The sequence below is a fragment of the Callionymus lyra genome, chromosome 4 (assembly GCF_982586985.1).
Source record: "Callionymus lyra chromosome 4, fCalLyr1.hap1.1, whole genome shotgun sequence".
NCBI classification, from domain to species: Eukaryota; Metazoa; Chordata; class Actinopteri; order Syngnathiformes; family Callionymidae; genus Callionymus; species Callionymus lyra.
Window position 1 is genome coordinate 16,006,069 of NC_141821.1, and position 15,813 is coordinate 16,021,881.

At 39.7% G+C, this 15,813-nt stretch overlaps 2 protein-coding genes across 3 annotated transcripts; both read left to right on the top strand.

Moving 5' to 3' along the window:
- Positions 1 to 7,138: 7,138 nt before the first annotated feature.
- On the top strand, positions 7,139 to 8,306 carry rrs1 (ribosome biogenesis regulator 1 homolog). The gene has a single exon (XM_087788080.1). The coding sequence runs from the start codon at positions 7,145 to 7,147 to the stop codon at positions 8,219 to 8,221; it is 1,077 nt and encodes a 358-aa protein (XP_087644206.1). The 5' UTR covers positions 7,139 to 7,144; the 3' UTR covers positions 8,222 to 8,306.
- Positions 8,307 to 11,305: 2,999 nt separating this feature from the next.
- Positions 11,306 to 14,396, top strand: LOC148081882 (ephexin-1). Of its 2 annotated transcripts, XM_087788081.1 has the most exons (5): positions 11,306 to 11,422; positions 11,578 to 11,609; positions 11,950 to 12,117; positions 13,151 to 13,221; positions 13,730 to 14,396. In XM_087788081.1, exons 1-5 carry the CDS (start codon positions 11,356 to 11,358, stop codon positions 13,950 to 13,952), a joined length of 561 nt encoding a protein of 186 aa, XP_087644207.1. In that variant the 5' UTR covers positions 11,306 to 11,355; the 3' UTR covers positions 13,953 to 14,396. The 2 variants fall into 2 exon arrangements, with proteins under 2 accessions (XP_087644207.1, XP_087644208.1); XM_087788082.1 differs by lacking the exon at positions 11,578 to 11,609.
- Positions 14,397 to 15,813: the final 1,417 nt, after the last annotated feature.

The following is a 15,813-nucleotide window of genomic DNA, read 5'->3' on the forward strand; positions in this document are numbered from 1 at the left end:
GTGTGTGTGTGTGTGTGTGTGTGTGTGTGTGTGTGTGAGAGAGAGCAAGTCAATGCCAAGTAATTTGAAGTCATTTAAGAACTCCTGCTCACCAGTTACCATATTTCCCCTTTGACCAATAAGTGTGATGAAGGTTTTCTGACCAGACTTATATACTCTTTATCCAGAAGGGACTGGTTCGATCGGTGTTTGGTGTGAGCTGTTAAATTAACATTTATGAAGTCTTTTAAATTTAAATCCAGGGACGTTTTAAACTGAAGTACAACAATTATGGGAAACCCAAGAGATGGATAGGGAGGTGAGAAATAATGGTTTGGATCATGGACAAATTTAGCAACTGAGATTGTGTGTAATACTAGGGAGCCCCAGGGCGGCGCTCTACTTCAGATTCAATCATCGTGACTCTTCAGCTGGTCGTTGACACCAGAAATTACAAAAGCTCCTCGACTGTAAACTGCCCTTCATTTGGGGTTAAAACAGCAATAATTGGTGATGCAAGACTTGACACCACAACGTTTGGTTCTTGACGATTAGGACTTAGATACTTTGCATGTTTTTACTGACAGTCGATACAGCCAATGATTGTTTAACTGTCATTATATTCAAAATTCAATCCAAAAATGTCACCTTGTGGGAATAATAAAGGAAAATCTTATCTTATGGTATGATTTGTTTTTTTCACTTTTTATGATTTAAGATTTGAGTTTTGTTTTATTTTTCTTTAGAATAAGTTATATGTTTGAAACCTAGTCTAGTGACTAGTGATTGTTAGATTTAAATATTTGCTTGAATGTAAATCTTATGGGCTTCTTGCCAAAGTAATAATACTCTACAAAACAGTAAAAACGTTGTGCTTCTCTTGAAAGTGGGATATTCCCTGCAGAGCCGGTGCTCGTGTGAACTGTTAGCTTCCAGGTCCAGATAGTCTTGTTGTCCTAGCCTGCAGCAGCTCAATGGACAATGTGACCTCACGTTTGGTCAGGAAGTGGCCGATGTAATCTGCAAAAGTGCCTAAGCCTATCAGGGAGCAGCTCGGCCGAGTGGCTTTTTGCGTGTGTTTTGCATGAATGGCTTGAATTTAACTCCCAGTTGCCCGACTGTCTCTATTGATCGACATCTGAGAAATCATGTCACCTGAGGCTGTCGACCGCATGATGTTTGCTGTAGCGACAAGTCGATAGTTTTCTTGTATGTGGAAGGAATATTTTTAAGTACTCTGTGTGACAGCTTGGTACATGTGAGCCACAATATTCCATCTTCACTTCCTCCCTTTCCATCTCTTCGCATTAAAGCCCATTTCTCTTTCCACGTGATTTCCTTTGAAGATAACCACCTGAAACGTGTTCCATACGATCCGGGAGAATTCATGTGAAAACTTTATTTTCTCTCAGGTGTATGAATAGGAATATAAATATATAAGAGGCTTGTCGGTGGTTCATCGCAGACTTTCAGCTGCGCCAGAGATTATTTTTTCTCTTGGTCTATTCCTGGCTCGCATTTTCACCTCGTCTTTGATGCCAACGGGTCAACTTAAGGAGGACGCTAAGGGCCGCCGTGAGCTTGACAGGGTGGTTTGGGTTTGCTGTGCCATTCATGACATAACTTGATGCTAGTCGGTTGATAATTCAAGATGAAAAGGTGAAGTTCACACATCCTCACATGACTGACACTTCCCACGGTGAAGAGATGAGATGTGAAGCGATATATCGCTGTGACGCTACAACAGCTACCAAAAAAAAAAACCATTGTCAATCAGTAATTTTATTCTTTTGTTGGGACCTTCAAAACTTTTTTTTGTAATGTGCTACTAAATTGATGAATTAGACTTCTTCAATAATGTCACAGATCTTTTTCCTCTGCAGCAAAATCCAGAAATCCAGAAAATCCAAAAACGTTTATTGTCAATCAAGTCACCGGGATCAATGCAGATTGTGATTACGATGTGAAAAATCAAATTTAAATCTCTGAATTCATCCTAATAAATATGATGTGTTTATCAATTTAGAAACCTTTTCACAGCAAGAAGGTTGCCGGTTCGCTTCCAGGTCGGGAGGGAGCCAACTTGTTATCTTTCTGTGTGGAGTTTGTATGTTCGCCCCGTGTGACGTGGGTTTACTCCGAACACTCCAGTTTCCTCTCTCAGTTCAATAACATACAGTTTCGATCGAGGTTGATTGAGAACTTGGGGAAATTTACCGTAGGTATGAGTGGTTGTGTGTCTTTGTGTGCAATCCCCATAAGGGATTAGGCGGCATAGAAAATGAATGATTACTCCAACTTCAATGTCTCCTTTTATAATATAACTAAATATAATGCCCGCGATGATACTTACAAATCAATGAACCTGTCATATTAATCATTATTATAAATGATCAAAACATAGTTTTCTTTTTAAAGGATGTGAGCGGCTCAGATCGAGCCACACACTGTACTGACACACAAGACGACTTCTCGAGAATACACGTCTTGGTTTGAAGCTTGAAATATTGAAATAAAGGCATCGAATGATAGGTTTTGTATTTCCTCATCCGCCCTCACTCAGATAAACCTTTCTTTTAAATCTCACCGTTACTTTTACATCGCTATCTAAGCCTTTCTTGCACGACTCAGCCATGAAGTCTTCATCCGCACCTGGGCTGTATCTATGAACGAGCTATCTTTAGAATAGTTCTTTCCTTCCAGCTCTTCTCACATAGACTGAACAGAATGGAATCGTTTTGATAGAATAGTGTTTCGTCTAACAGTTTGTAACTAGTGTGCCTTTATAGATGATCTAAAGAACAGAGTTCAGAACGTGACTCATCCGCTACGTCTGGAGGTGAAAACTTGCTTCAGCAACTTGTATTTTATATCTTTTAAGTAAGGAGGAATTTCTCGTCTTCAAATCTCAGTTTTTACTCAGCTGGTCGGGCTTAAAGTGATCCTGTGGTAGGGGAACAGCTAACTGGCCCAAAAGAGAAGCAGAGCTGCACAGGGTTATTTTGCATCCAAAGAAACATTACAAAGAGACAGTCAAACAAGAGAGCTTAAGAATCATAAGAACAGTTCAGGTTTCGTTTCATTGCACAAGATTCACACTAACATTGAGCTGAGCCACGGGCGGCGTGTGCTTGATATCGAACAAGCTAATAGTAGCTCAATTCTGTAACTTTAATTTGAGTATGTAGTAATTTAGTATGCATCAGTTTAGTGTACGTACTAACTAGTACGCAAATTCTCCACAGATAGTATGTCTCAAATCAAACTCTGCTGCTACACACTAACCGGAAATCACATGACAGCTTCTTCTTCTACTTCTATTTAACGATGTTGCAACCAGCTGTTTGAACGCTATCGCCGACACCTGCTGGCAGCACGTTTTGCAAGTTTGGAAAAAGAAATAAAGAAAAAATATGAGAATCGAAATATTTGCGAGATATTTAAGCTGGTATCAGCACCGAAGACATGTCATCCTTCTACTGCTGCTGAAAATACACCTGTAAGTATATGCATATATATGCATTTATATGTGACGTAACTTCCGTTTAAAACGTCATTAAGATGGTGGCTGTTTAGGGTGGTTAGTGTCCATCGAACCATGCTCAGTTTTGTGGGCGTGTTAGTACGCCAATTTAGTGTGCATGGCGCACTAAATTTTGCATACTAAGAATTGAGACGCACTAACGCACTAAAAATACTAACTTTGAGTACGCTAGTATGCGATTTGAGACACATCATACGTCTGCTGACTTTCCTGTTTCTCCAGATGCAAATGTTTAGGCCTTTATTCATTGATCCGTAGCTCTTTGCTCCAATTTCACATCGATCCTTTGTTTTTTTCGGCAGCAACCAACACTAGCTAGCACTAGCATCAGCTAAAGAACCCAGAGGTTCATAGTTTAGGATGAAACTTCCCAAAAGAAACATCTGTCTTCTTACATATGTCTTCTTTGTAAGTAAGAAGCTTTTTTTCTATTAAGACCGGAAGTGAAAGTAGAAGATCTCTGATATTGATATACAAAAGTACATTCAAAAGAACTGGCGCTCGTGGATTCATTATAAACAGTTATTCCCAGTATGCTATGGCAACAGGGCAGCAGAGGAATACGAGCTCACACTGATATCGAAGGATCATCTTTATTAATGTGATAATTGCTCACTTCCACTTCAATCAAAGAAGCGTAAGTATATATTCAATAAGGTCAGACACTCAGCTTATTTCACATCTGCAATATTCTTTTCATCAGACCAGAACGTCACTGCTGATAGTGAAAACCTGAATAAAGCGTTTCCGAGACTGATGTCACTTGAATCTTCAGTCGCGGTGGAAACTATTTCGAACCTGAATGGGTTCCTCAAAGAGGCAGGAAGTGTGTCATGTTATGTAGGGAAATCTTTCTAAAGTGCTTTATCTAAGTACTTCTAAATGATTGTCAGTAAAGACTTTACTTCGCTGCCACCGTTCAGAGAAACCTGCGCAGTGTCTTATTCTATAGAGCAGCCCGGGCGGAAAAATAATCCTGTTTTGAAGAATTCTCTCCGGATCAGAAGTCAGCGTGGTGAGGGGAAAAAAACCTTGGCACTTGTGGTGACACATGGGCAGGCGACGCAGGCAGCCAACCAGTGGCCTGCGTTTAAATTAGGTGGCTTTAGACAACGTACACGTCAGAGTGGACCTTATACCCCCCCCCCCCCCCCAACCCCCCGAATCACAACAGGGACTTTGGATCTCTAATTATGCATTTCCGCTTCACATCTTCACACAGAGCATCACTCGTGACCTTATCTGAGTACCTGTCACCGTGTTAGCATTCACAAGGCTCGCAATGAATGTAATTACTTAAGCCCAAAATAATAATAACGTCTTGCAGCAGCCAGTCAACCCCCCCAGTCACACATTCGCTTTTCCTTATCATCATTATCCAATTGAGTGCAGACGAAAATAGGGCTATCACAGCTGAAGATGTATGTGGACGTCTTAAGATCATAATCAAGTGAAGGGTGATAAAAATAGGTCGGTGTAATAGTAATGCTGCTTATACTGCTCACAACAGATTAGTGGGCGGGTGAATGAGTAACCACCCAAACTCAAAGATAGAATCGTTGAAAAAAGGAAGTTTGGCTGGTTCTACACTGCTAACTGTGCTGATAAACATCATATTTTAATGGCCAAATGAATAATTTCACACAACATGACATGAATATAGTCTGACAACAGTTTATCTTTCGAATTAATTAAACTGTGTTAACAGAAAACCACAAGACAAACTCAAATTAGATCATTGTCTTTCAAAACTAAAACACATTTTAGCTACATTAAGGGACTCGTAATGGGTTTAAGAAAACTTTTTTTTCTTACCGATCACTCATTAATAATAAAGAGTCCAATCCAAGTGAACATATCATCTGTCTCTCTGTGGCTATAGGAGAACAATGTGGACTATTATGAGACAGTATGACAAAGAAGGAAAGAAAAAGATGCTTCTCTTGGATGCTCTCGACCGTTTTCACAGTTTCCATCATTGATCCAACAAGCCCTGACACAAAGAAAGACGGGTTTATGTGATGGACTGAAAGTCATTTTCCCCACCATTTTTTACCCTTCAATTGGCGGAGATGACACATGTCATACAGCTAGATAAACATTTGATTTATATATTGTAATTTGCTTCACAGGTTCAACATTATCTGCCTTTTTTTCTTTTTAGTCCGAACATAACTAGATTACTAAAACTGTATGGTACAGTAAATACTAGAATAAAGAGTACTTGCTTTGCTGGAGGATTAACATCCCTCCCTGCATCCATTACTACTGCCTTCAGACAGCAGCTAGAATTGAGAGACGTTCCGTCTGTGCATGTGTACTTGTAGACTGTGACGCAGCACTCAGGTACGTCAGAGCACGTAAATAGACGAACATTTAAAAGTCATTTTCTCACAAATTTAATGTTTTTTTAATATGGTTGGAAAATATTTTTCTTTGGCTCACATTAACGTGATCTTAGATAAAGGGAATTACCTCACACAGATAACAAAATTGACACTTGGAGAGGCGATTTCTCTTCAAAGTTCAGCTCCCCACAACATCAGAGGTCATTATTAGCTTTAAGTACTTATTCTTGAGTTCAGTGGGCCTAAACTTGGATTATACGCATCAGATGATGCTGCCCCTGTCAGGAAAAAATTCAAGAAAGCTTTTACGAGATTTTACACCATTATTTTTAACTGATTTATGTAGTAAATAATATTAAACAGGGCAAAAATTATATGTTTTAAATTAAAATACAATAGCTGATGATTTATCATTTTTTGATTAGGTTTTGTTCTTTACTATTTATGTTTGCGTTTTATACTGCAGTTTCTTTGTTTAATATATATTCAAACACAATTTTACAATTGGTGGTGAGTTAGTGGAAAGTTTGCTAAAATATATATATATAATTTCGCCCCCAGCCTTTTGAATATCTGCTATAATAACTATACATTTGGTCTAAAAGGCGCATACATGAAGGAAATACAATGTGGGTACACAGGCAAGTACAACAAAACAATGAGTTTTAATACAATAAGTATATTAAAAGGGAATAAAGCAGGTAAAGTGGTTAATTGTTCAAAAGTAATATAAAAGACTAGATAATAAAATGCATTCCTAATGTTTAATAGTAAAATATGGTTTTGTAAAATAGTCATACAAAGTTTTTAAAAGAGAACTACAAAACATGAACATTCTTACTTGATTTTCTGGAACTACTGTGTTGTTCTCAGTTTTATCTTGACCTTTAAAGTATATATTTTAGTGAATATTGTTTTGATTGTTTAAGCGCTCTGTGACCCTGGTCTGGAAAAGCGCTATACAAATATAAATTACTTACTTACAGTGAAAAAGCGAGTTTAAAAATAAGAGTCTGTAGCTGAGTTTTAAAACGTTTTTTTTTACGTTAGTCCGATCCTAAAAGTAGTTCAACTTTATTTGGATTCTAGAAAATCACATGTGTGGCGAAGTTTAAAGAAATAAATACATGAATAATAATATTAATAAGAGAAGCAGGAGGCTGGTCAATAGCGTCCTCATGTGTCTAAACGTTGAAACTGCATGACACGAACTGAGACCCGGAAGCTGTCTTGGGTTCTGCTTCCGCCCCACGTGTGTTTCCAGGACAGCAACATGGCGGCGTGTAATGTTGACGAGCTGCTGGCCAGAGCTGAAGAAGAACAGGCTGAGAAGCTCAAAAGCATCTCGGTCCACAAAGAGCTGGAGTTGGAGTTTGACGTCGGAAACCTACTGGGCATCGACAAGAACCGCGTGGAGGTTCGGGACTTCAGGTCGCAGAAGAAGGAGGACTTCCTGCGCGCCCTGGCCCGGGACAACACGCAGCTCCTGGTCAACGAGATCTGGAAGCTTCCCTCGGAGAGGAAGGAGGAGGCGATCGTGGTGAAGCTGCCGCAGCCCACCACCCGTCTGCCCCGAGAGAAGCCGCCCCCGAAGCCCAAACCCCCCACCAAATGGGAGCAGTTCGCCAAACTGAAGGGCATCCAGAAGAAGAAGAAGACCAGCCTGGTCTGGGACGAGACCGCCAAGGCGTGGAAGCGGCGCTTCGGCTACAAGCGAGCCAACGACGACACTAAGGAGTGGGTGATCGAAGTCCCGCAGAACGCGGACCCCAACGAGAACCAGTTCACGAAGCGAGTGACGGCCAAGAAGGAGCGAGTGGCCAAGAACGAGCTGAACCGCCTCAGGAACATCGCCCGGGCTCAGAAGATCAAGCTGCCCGGGGTCGGGCTCGCGACCTCCACCAACCAGTCCAAGGACGAGCTGAGCAGAGCCGTGTCCGTGGCCAGGACCTCCACCGCCTCCGCGGGCAAGTTCCAGGACCGCCTGCCCAAAGAGAAACCTGCCAAGAGTCGCGGCAAGAAGCGGCAGTTCGACCCCCTGATCGGGGACTTCTCTGCGGAGAGGCAGAAGCAGCTGGACATGCTGAAGACCCTCGGGAGCAAGAAGCCCAGGATGGACGTCACCAGGGCCGTCAACAAGCAGATGCGGGAGGACGACCGGGAGGAGGCGGCGGCAAAGTGGAAGAAGGGAGCCGGGAAGAAGGGGCGCAGGGGGAACATGGGAGGGAACGTGGGAGGGAAGATGGGAGGGAAGGGGAAGATGGCAGGGAAGGGGAAAGGAAAGCCTGGAGTAAGGAAGGGGGGCAAAGGTGGAGGTGGGACCAAGAGGTCCAAACCTGGGAAGAAATGAAGGGCTGAGCTTCCATGGACTTGAAAAGACTGTCGCGAACATGTTGTGATAAAGAGTACATTTGATATTAAATCATAAGATTGTTCCTCTGTGTCTTTTAATGTATTATTGTAATTTGTATTGTAGTATTTATTAGTTCCACCTGAGCAGTTCAGCACACCATGAAAACATGAACGTTTGTATTAAAAATAAACTGTTTTAGTGAAGAAATATAATACAACACGTATTTATCATAGGTCAAATTTAACGTATTTTTTTTCACTAAACGAACACATTACGTTTAAACCTTAAATTTCACAAACTACGCGATTAAGTGATACAACTTTTAAACGATGATTTAAATGCATTTGATAAATAGTTATGTGGTTCGTTTTGAACAAGGAACTATTGTTTCGTGTTGCTTTACGGACTGTTTATGTTGGTGCACTCGAGCTTGCGGCGGAAGCGCGGTTTTTATATAAAAAAACTAAACTTACACTAATAATCTGCTAGATATAAACTCGCTTGTTTCAGGTTATTTATTTTCAGAAAGTTCCCCATTTAATGCGATGAAAGTAACCTTGTATTTATTAAGATTTTAAAAACGGCCCTTATAGATGTACATTTCTTTTTATGTTTCCTGTTTCCAACGTAGTTTTTTTTTTAAACGATGCAATTTTATCTTAACATCGCAAACATATTTTAATTAAACTAAATTGTTGGAGTTTTTTTTTCTAAATTTTTAATGAATTGCATTTAAAAATAGGTAATCAGTTGCCTTTTTATTAAAACAAAACCAAACAGACAATCATTAATAAAAACCCGCTAAAAAGTGTTTATTTTGATGTATTTTTTAAACTGACTTCGTCTTCATGGTAAACAGTTAAACTATAAAGATAAATTAAGTGTATTCCTAATTTTGTATGTGCTGTCAGAGAAAATTCAGTTAGAACAATTTTTTTTTTCATTCTGCAAGTAGAAAATTAAAAAAATGTTGCTGAAAATTACATTTACATCATTAATATACTGAAAGTTTTGTATATTTTTCTATTATCCTAGTAGCTATAACTTATGGCTTTTAAGCCATTTGTTGTTGCTGATATGTGTTACTTATAGAAAAAAATCTTTAAACATTTCCTAGATAATTGAAATATATTACAAAAATAATAAAAAGTTACTATTAAAAATGTACCCAATCATACGCACATTTTGATTAAATTAGTTTGTCATGACGTGTATAAAACCTCGACCATTAAGAAGAGTCGGTACATCATGTCTCTTTCTTGGAACTTAAGATCAGATCACTTTCCTAAGCTGCTTATGTCAAGAGTGTGTTATGTAAAAGCTGTTCTTTGGCCTGTGCTGCAGGTGCGTTTGATCACCTTTTGAACATCTGAGCCACACATTCCTGACAAAGTTGCCAAACAGGATCATTTTCCCCAGTGACTGATGTTGGTTCAGACGCTCTGGCATGAAGCTGTGACCAAGCTGTGCCTTCGCAAATCATCCAAGGCCCAAAATAATAAGGTTAATTCTCCCCTTATCCATTTATAGACATGCCCTCTTTAGAACCAGCACTCGCTGCTCAGATCATCAAGGTTAGCACCAGGTCAGCTAAGTCGAATTTGTAAAAGTAAATATGAAATTCAGGATTTTCAGGATATTTTACTCATGTTCAGGTTGAGTGAACTTTACTTTTATCGACTGATGCTTAGTCCCTGACAACAAAAGTTTGGTGGGTATTTTTTGAGGGCGGGGGGGCAAACCATCTGTTGAGCAGACCACCAGTCTGTCCACTCCACCGCTCACCTTTGTCTCTGCTCAACGAGGCCAAGGAAGATGGGGCGACAAATTAATCAATCGCTTTTCTGACAAAAATTTCTGAATTCTCACCCGGGACAACCAGCCGGGTCTCACCAGCTGAACTTCCCACATGTGACCAGATGGACGGAGAACAATAGAGAGATGAGGTGGTCAAGCATGAGGGGAATGACCGCTGATGTAGAACTTTACTAATTATTGATCCGTGGGCAGCAACTACTATGTTGTTGTTATATCCAGACAGTTTTAGCTCTATTGCTGCTGAAAATGTAGCTTTTCTGTGCTGGTGTTGTGTTGTTGTCGCACTGAAAATGTGCAATTTAAACAGCATTGCTGAGTTTTAGCTGAATACTCATCTATTATTTTGGTGATATGTGACCATGTAGATAGTACACTATAATATCAGTTTAGTTTGCTGCAACTATTTTTGCAATTGTAGTTCCCATTGACCTTGAACTTCGGGGGTTAGCATGTTAGTGTTTCAACATATATTTAACATTGAAATGTTCATGGAAGTATATCAGTGCCATCAGAATAATGAATGGTTAAATGTAACATTTTAAATGTTGGAACAGAATTATTTCTAAATTGAAAGATTGTTTTCTATTGAATACTTGAATTTAATCATTTCAATATTGAAATGTTGTATGTATTTTGAATTATTAAACTAAATAATAAAATAATGTTTTTGACAATAAAAAAAATGTTTTCAATCTGTATTTTCAATGATTTATTGTCAAACGCATTATATTTCATGTCCAATGTAAAAACAATATTTTACAATTCGTAATCTTTTAAATGATTCAATATAGGTGCCACAAGACAAAACTATTGCTTTGAATCAACCATGGTGGGAGGAAAACAACAACATTTAAGTTAAGACATGTAAAGTTTCAAGTCAACCATTTATAATCCATATACGTTTTTAAGAAATCCAGATCTTGTGCATGTGGTCATTTCTCCTCTTTTCATTGTCTGATGACGACCAACATCAATTACATCATAAGCCTGAGTAAAACGTTTTCCTCAGTCATCAGAACAAACAGAGATGCAACATAGATTCAATTCTTCAAAAGTCATGTCTGTCAATTATGAATAGTATTGAAATAAGATATTCTATATCCCACTAGAATCCTGAGACCAGTCAAAATGCAACTATTATTTATTTCCTTTGGTTTTTTTAACTGTTTATTTTTGTCCAATCAGGATTAAGCCTGTTGTTGTTTGTCTTTAATCGCTGCTGCAGTGGATTAGTCGGATGCATTCACTTTCAGGTGGAGGGAGAAGAGGCAGCACAGGAGCTTCACTCAGTGTGCAAGGGTGGGATCTTCAGGATGCAGAACATCTACATGCACAGCAATGAACATTTTGAGGTCTTTACCACAGTCCTCGCCCCTCAAGGTGAGCAGACGTTCTTCAGCACATCACATGCATGTTTTGAGTTAAGAGTAATACACGGCTGTCCAATGAAGAAGACAGGCGTGAAGATGTATTGTTGCTTATCTGTGATGTCATTTTGTTTTATTTTGCTCTTGCCCTCCTTTGATGACCGACAGGGAGATGCCGATACAGAACAGATGCAGAAAAGGCAGGTTCAACATCATCCCAAACAAAATGTATCATGATATGTTGCATTGAATCCGTGCTCTCTCTCGTATTTACGTTAATTCTCATGACGAACATGGTCTGTATTTAGGAGGCCCTGGTTAATGAGGAGCACACCAGATTTAGGGTTTCTATTTCACTGCACTCTTAATCTCTAAGTCTTAAGCTTTCCATTCACTGAATCTACTGAGCCACAGGGACTTTACTAACTTCTCCTTGTTGATCTTTCACCTAAATATGTAAAAAAAATATGCTTTATAGATAAAAATGCCTTTTTGTTTACTGTGTAATAGTCTTACTGTCATTCCTCATTTGTCCGCTAGATGGTAGCTGTGCACGGCTACAAACCGCATTGGCCGGATGAGGTCGAGCTCTCTGCTGGTGACGTCATCCTGGTTCTGTCCAAACACGAGGAGGGACGATGGTTCGGGCGGCTGCCGGACGGTCAGCATGGATACTTCCCCGCCTCCTGTGTGATGGAACTGGGCCAGGTGGGTGCAGAGGATGGTACACTTGACTGCAATGCAGCTCTGTGTTTGAATAAAATTATATATATTTTTTTCATTTATGGTTTTATGGATGAAACAGACACATTTAATTTTCTCACTAGATTTCATTTATTCACATTCAATATTGACAAACAATTATACGTTCAGTTACCGGGATATTATTATCAAAACTCACATAAATACAAAAGCCTTGAAATATAATGATTATTACAAGCATTTTATGGTTCGTCAAGTTTATGAATTTAAAACAAGTATTATCGTTATAATAATTTTAAATGAAAATAAACTAATATATTCACTGTATTGCGAAAGCTTCATGTTTGCTAATTTGCTCTTTACTGACACCTACTGGAGTCGTTTATCAACCCTGTTCCCCTGTAAACAATTCACCACTTTATTGATGTCAAATGTTTAATACACGACCTAGTTATAAGAGTGACGTAATAAGAACCATTTTACTACATAGGTGATTGTCTCGAGTCATTTTAAACCCTGTAAATTCGAGATTAAAACGCATTTGTTTAAATCAATTTGAAATAGTAAAATCAATCAATTCAAACCGTTCAATAAACACTACTTTAGAACTTCTGCTTATCACAGCGAGTATCAACCAAAGCGGCTGGATTTGAATCTTGTTCAGAGTCTAATTCTGTCTCTTAGAATACTCGTGTATATACGTTTCTTTTCTCAACCTTTGTAACAAAACTTTAAAGTATATACTGTACTTTATTGAATATTGTCTTGATTGTTTAAGCGCTTTGTGACCCTGGTCTGGAAAAGCGCTATATAAATATAAATTACTTACTTACTTACTTACTTACAAGTTATTCAATTAGAACATGAAGTAGATTCTTAAACAAAGAACTAATTATTTTTTATCATTAATTAAATTTACAATTACTTTGCGTATATGAATTTGAAAATGTAATTATGAGTTTAAATACAAGATTTATGGAGAGACTTGTGATGATTTTGTTCAAGTCGGGTCATGACAGGATTATTTCTCTCTCTGCAGGTGAATCTCCCGCCCAGAGCTCTGCGGAGATGTTCTTCTCTGAAGGGTCTGAACAGTGGCAAAGGCACGAGGTGGGTCTTAAGAAACACACACATGGACACACAAACAACCCGGTCGACAAATGTCATATCCGACACACAACACAACAGCTGCAGCAGAGTCCGCCCTCATGCACCAGTCTCATCCCTCTGCCTTCCTCTGCGCCCCTGAACAGGTGGCCCCTCTCCCCCTCATTAGATGACAAAGAACCATGATTACAACCCCCACCCCTCACACACACACACACACACACACACACACACACAGGGGCACGCACACCCGAGCAAGTCAACCCTTCTCACTGTTGCATGTCACTGAGGTCAAAGGAAACTAAAATAAATCATGATATTTAGAAACATACGTGAAATAGTCGGAGCGACACTTACATTACACACACACACACACACACACACACACACACACACACACACACACATACATGGACTCACACAGCACAAACACACAAGACACTTGTCTGCTGGATGTGGAATTTGGGTCAGCGGGAATAAACAGGCTCTTTTGTGTTTACCCTTCTCCCAGTGGACACGTTCGGCAGGCACCGAAGAGAGGGAGCAGAGGAGGAGGAGGGGACCTGGGTCTGGACGGGGGCCCCGTCCCGGAGCAGAGGCACCACATCACAGTCCCTCAACCTGTGGCCTCCCAGACTCACAGGTCTCCGGGTCTCCTCCACAGGATCTTGTCCAAGTGCCGGAGGAAGAGTGAATGCCAGGGCGCCGCCAACGGGGCCTTCGAAGGAGACTAAAAGGGGCCCCTCCTCTTTTGTCCTTGGTGTGTGTGTGTGTGTGTGTGTGTGTGTGTGTGTGTGTGTGTGTGTGTGTGTGTGTGTGTGTGTGTGTGTGTGTGTGTGTGTGTGTGTGTGTGTGTGAAACTGAGGGTGAATGTTTTCATATGATCAGGTAATTCCTCAGTAACCTAAGAAACCTTCTTAGCAGAGAGGGGGCGGAGCCACGGAGGAAACCAACACATGTTAAAGTAAACATCTAGTTCCGACGCTGCGACTCCCTGCTAACTGCATGACCTCATCTCATGAACGTATTAGCAGCAGCGCTTCTTTTATCCCAGAGTTATTCACAGCACTAGTTGCTCACACTAACTGTGGCGTCCTTGAAACCTCATCCTGATGAAATCTACTACAGTGGCATGTGTCCATGTGACTGCATGGAATGCAGCTAAGTTGTTTTTGAGATTAAAAAGAGTCAAACGTGAATCAGTCAGCGTGCGTCTGTTTTCAACTCTTTCATCTGCTGGTTGTCCAGGACACGCAGAAGCAGCTCTCAGAAGTCGCTCTTCTTCGCTGGTGCCTCCCAGCGTGTCGCAGGAGAGGCTCTTCTGTGGTTGTGGATTACTTCCTTCCACAGGACCTGGACCGCGGAGGCAGAACACTCTCGCCTGCGTGCGGCTGCTCCTCTTTATAATCTGGTGAAATGAAGGCTTTGGGGGGGCGGTCACTGTGGAGCCGGGTCTTAGTGGCCCTTTTCACTGTTGCTGTGGCTCCTAATCTCGAGCTTTATAGCGACACCACAAATATTGAGCTGCTCCTGCGGCACAACAAGATGCAGCTCTGCACAGCAGTGCTGTTCACTTGCTGCCCTTGAGCAGGACGACACACACAAGAACACACAACACCACATAGATTATTGTTTGTAAAATCATTGTTTAATTACTTTACAATTTCAGGAGACGTAGAGTACAAATGATTGACTGTTAAATAAAAACACAATGTTCTAATACTCATAATTTTGAAAAAAGGGTGTTTAGAAGAAGCAAGAATACGTTAAGTTAAGTGAAAATAAAAAACAAGGTGGCCAAAATCTTTTGGCACTGGTGGTGAGGAAAATTAAATTCCATCAATTTCATTTGATTCAACTGCAGTTTTAAGGTAATAGAAATAGAAATAGAAAACGTTTATTCATCCCCAGAGGGGAAACACACTTTTACAACAGCAGCAGCAGGACAATGAAAATAAAGTGCATGGAAAAAAAGAAATAGTAAAAGAGATAATAAAATAAAATAAAATAAAACGATCTTAAAAATATACAAATTATTAACAGTATTAGAAAATTAGCACTATTAACAGAATAAAATAAAGTAAAGTAAAAATAAAATAAAAATAAAAATAAAAATAAAATAAAATAAAATAAAGTAAAATAAAAACAAAAAATAAAAACACGCGAGAAGAAAAACACACTACGGATTAGCATCAGGATATTTAAAGTAGAGAGTTAGATATCCTGACACCAGTTGGGATGGTTGTTTCTGTATAATCGATGACAAACATTATCCTTGTTCCTTATCTTACCTTAAACACTGACATCTTGATAGGTCACCATATCAACATGAATATATTTATCGACTCATTTATGACGGGCCACATGAAAATAACTTGGCAGGGCGAACACATACATAAACAAACACATAATTGATCATTTGATAATAACCTCACATGAAATAAAAACAAACTATTAAACAACACGTCACTGGCTCGACACTTCATCCACATGCGCTTCCTTCAAACAGGAATCATTTAGAGTGTAATACATTTTTTTTTTTTTTTTTGCCGTTTTACATTTTTGTATAGTCATTGTGGAAGTCTGGCTTTACTC